The sequence below is a fragment of the Plectropomus leopardus genome, chromosome 9 (genome assembly GCF_008729295.1).
Source record: "Plectropomus leopardus isolate mb chromosome 9, YSFRI_Pleo_2.0, whole genome shotgun sequence".
Lineage (NCBI taxonomy): Eukaryota > Metazoa > Chordata > Actinopteri > Perciformes > Serranidae > Plectropomus > Plectropomus leopardus.
Window position 1 is genome coordinate 8,706,592 of NC_056471.1, and position 2,686 is coordinate 8,709,277.

The 2,686-nt window shown below is 40.1% G+C and overlaps 1 protein-coding gene across 1 annotated transcript; it reads left to right on the forward strand.

Moving 5' to 3' along the window:
• The first annotated feature begins 341 nt into the window (after positions 1-341).
• LOC121947721 (transcription factor HES-7-like) lies at positions 342-1,808 on the forward strand. Its single transcript, XM_042492812.1, has 4 exons — positions 342-395; positions 729-824; positions 929-1,022; positions 1,156-1,808. Exons 1-4 carry the CDS (start codon positions 342-344, stop codon positions 1,806-1,808), a joined length of 897 nt encoding a protein of 298 aa, XP_042348746.1.
• The last annotated feature ends 878 nt before the right edge of the window (positions 1,809-2,686 follow it).

The following is a 2,686-nucleotide window of genomic DNA, read 5'->3' on the forward strand; positions in this document are numbered from 1 at the left end:
CTTTCATGAATGATAAACTATAAAACCACCTGACTGCCTCTGTCTGATGCTGTCATCATTTGTTAAAAATAAAGCTATAGGTTATTGGTAAAACTGTTTGCTTTGATATCAGTTGCTAAAAAGTAGGCTAATTTGCGAGTTTTCAAACACAGTTTCAATTTTTACAACGGGCCATAATAAAGTTGGGAAGCCTATGGACCATTTTCTGTTAAGTGTCGTCACTAACACTTGTCAGCCAATCAGAGGCAGCACCAGCTCTACTTATAGCCACCCACAGGCAACAGGGGGCTGTTTGAACTGCAGCAACCTTCAGTCAGGACATTTGGACCAAACTCTGCAATATGACCAGGAAACTACAAAACCCAATACAAGAGGATGGCAAGACCAGAAAAAGGGTAAGAACTTTGAATTTATTTTGTTTCTTAATAATGATAGAGCAAGCAAGTTTAAGACATTTCTAATAACATGGCAACCTAAAAGTTATTCTTATCAATGGCTTACAACTGATTTACAGCATTAGAGATCACTAAGGCATCATAAAACCAAAAGGTTCCTAAACAGAAAATGGGAAAATGGTACGCTGTACACTGCATGTGGATAAATGTAGTGACCATAGACTATATATATATATAATCTTCATATACAGTGTATGGTGATGACACACCTTTTGGTCAAAGAGCTGGGACCACAGGTTTACCACTCACATAATGCTGTTCATCTCATTCTAGGTTCTGAAACCAGTTGTGGAAAAGAAGAGGAGGGACAGAATAAATCAAAGTCTGGCTGAACTGAGAAGTTTGCTGTTGAATTACACGTCTGATCCAGTGAGTCATACAAATCCCACTCATCCTTCACACATATTTAAAGGGATCACAGCCTTACAATGATGAAATGTATGTCTCCCCTGTCACACTGTGATCACCCACAGCGGCTGCAGAATCCTAAAATAGAGAAAGCAGAGATTCTTGACTTGGCTGTGGAGTATCTGCAGAAGTGGACAGATGGGAAGAATCTGAGAAAGGGTTAGTCAAACAAAAAAAGTTCATTCATTTGTTAAAATTTGTCACAAAAGTTCATTTTTCTGCAATAAATCAGTGTTTTAATCGTATATTCCTGTTTGATCCCTCATTCTGGTGTTTTTTTCAGTTACCGCAGACTCTGCTAGTAGTCACACAAAGACTCCTGCTCCTGTGGTGAGTCTTCATCACTTTGAGTCCAACGCTCCTGCTCTCTTCACCATAGAGAGTGCAGGATTTCAGCAGTGTGTGGCCCAGCTGACCAGCTACATGCACAAAATAACACCGACACAGAGATCGAGCCTGATGGAGGGGCTGAAACATCACACACAGAGCCAGCATGCAAACAAACCAGACTTCAGCCAAAGAGTGCCTGAGACTGAGGCGGCTGAAGGACCAGATGGAGTATCTCTGGATACCGTATGCACCTCTGAGATGAAAGATGAGCCTCCCAAGTTACCATCTTTCTCCCCATTCCAGCCTCAGTCCTGCTCCACACCGTGCCACGACTATCTGTCCCCTCCTCCCTCCCCCTGGTTTTCTCCTTCCTTCTCCACATATGCCACCTCTCCTCCTTTCCCGTCATTTGCCTCTCACTTCTCCTTCCCCCCCAGCCTGTCACCTCTGTCCTCCAACACCTCCTTCTTTAGTTTCTCACCCACAGCCCCTCACTCAGGCCCTCCTGCCCTCCACTGCCCCCCTCTCATCTCACTGAGATCCCCTCCACACCCTGCACCCAGGGAGGGGTCACCACCAAACTCCTCTTCAGCTATGTGGAGACCTTGGTTTTGATGAGGAGGAGCAGAGACTGACAAACTGGGAAAAGCAGGGCCACCTAGTGGGAACTAACTGCAATCACTGGTTGTGGGGAGGAGGAACAACTCTCCATGCTGGGAATGTACAGTGTATATATTATTCAAATTTCCTATATTTTGTATTTTTTTGCTAAATAAAACTTCTACTTGAACTGAATGAGTCTAAGTTTATACATTTATCCATGGTATCCATGTTATTGTACACCTATTGTGAACTCCTTCAGAGGCCACTGGTGTGATGTCGCTTAGACACATGAATAAACCTTTAATTGATATACATCACCATTAATATTTTCCAGGGTTGATTACTTACATTAAGAAAATAATGTCTTGTGTTACAAGCTTTCTGAAATGTTATGATTACATGTATTAATTAAAAATTAAAATGTCGGCTACCAATTTGCACACATTTCCAAAACAGATGTCTGAATTTGGGATAAAACAGGTTCACAATACATATTTCACTTGGTTGACATATTAGAGTACGTACATATTAGTAGTAACGTTTTTACAGAGGGAATCTTTTTTTAATCACTCCATAAATCAGAAAGTACTGACATCAACATATATAAAATGTTATATAAATCAGGTTATGAATTAAATATGAACCAACCCCTATGTAATACCCTTCACAATTAAAATATGAATACTAAATTTAATGTATGTATGTGCTACTGAAATAGAGATTTCTGTCTCAAAGTACAACAATAAGAAAAAATCTATTTTTGAGAAAAGGACCCTTAAAGATATTTATTGTAAAATTCCAAAAAAGTACAAATGAGAAAGGTACACATTTTAAATTGATATCACTATGAAACTCCCAGAACTCCTTAGAATTAAAAGAAACTCCTCTGT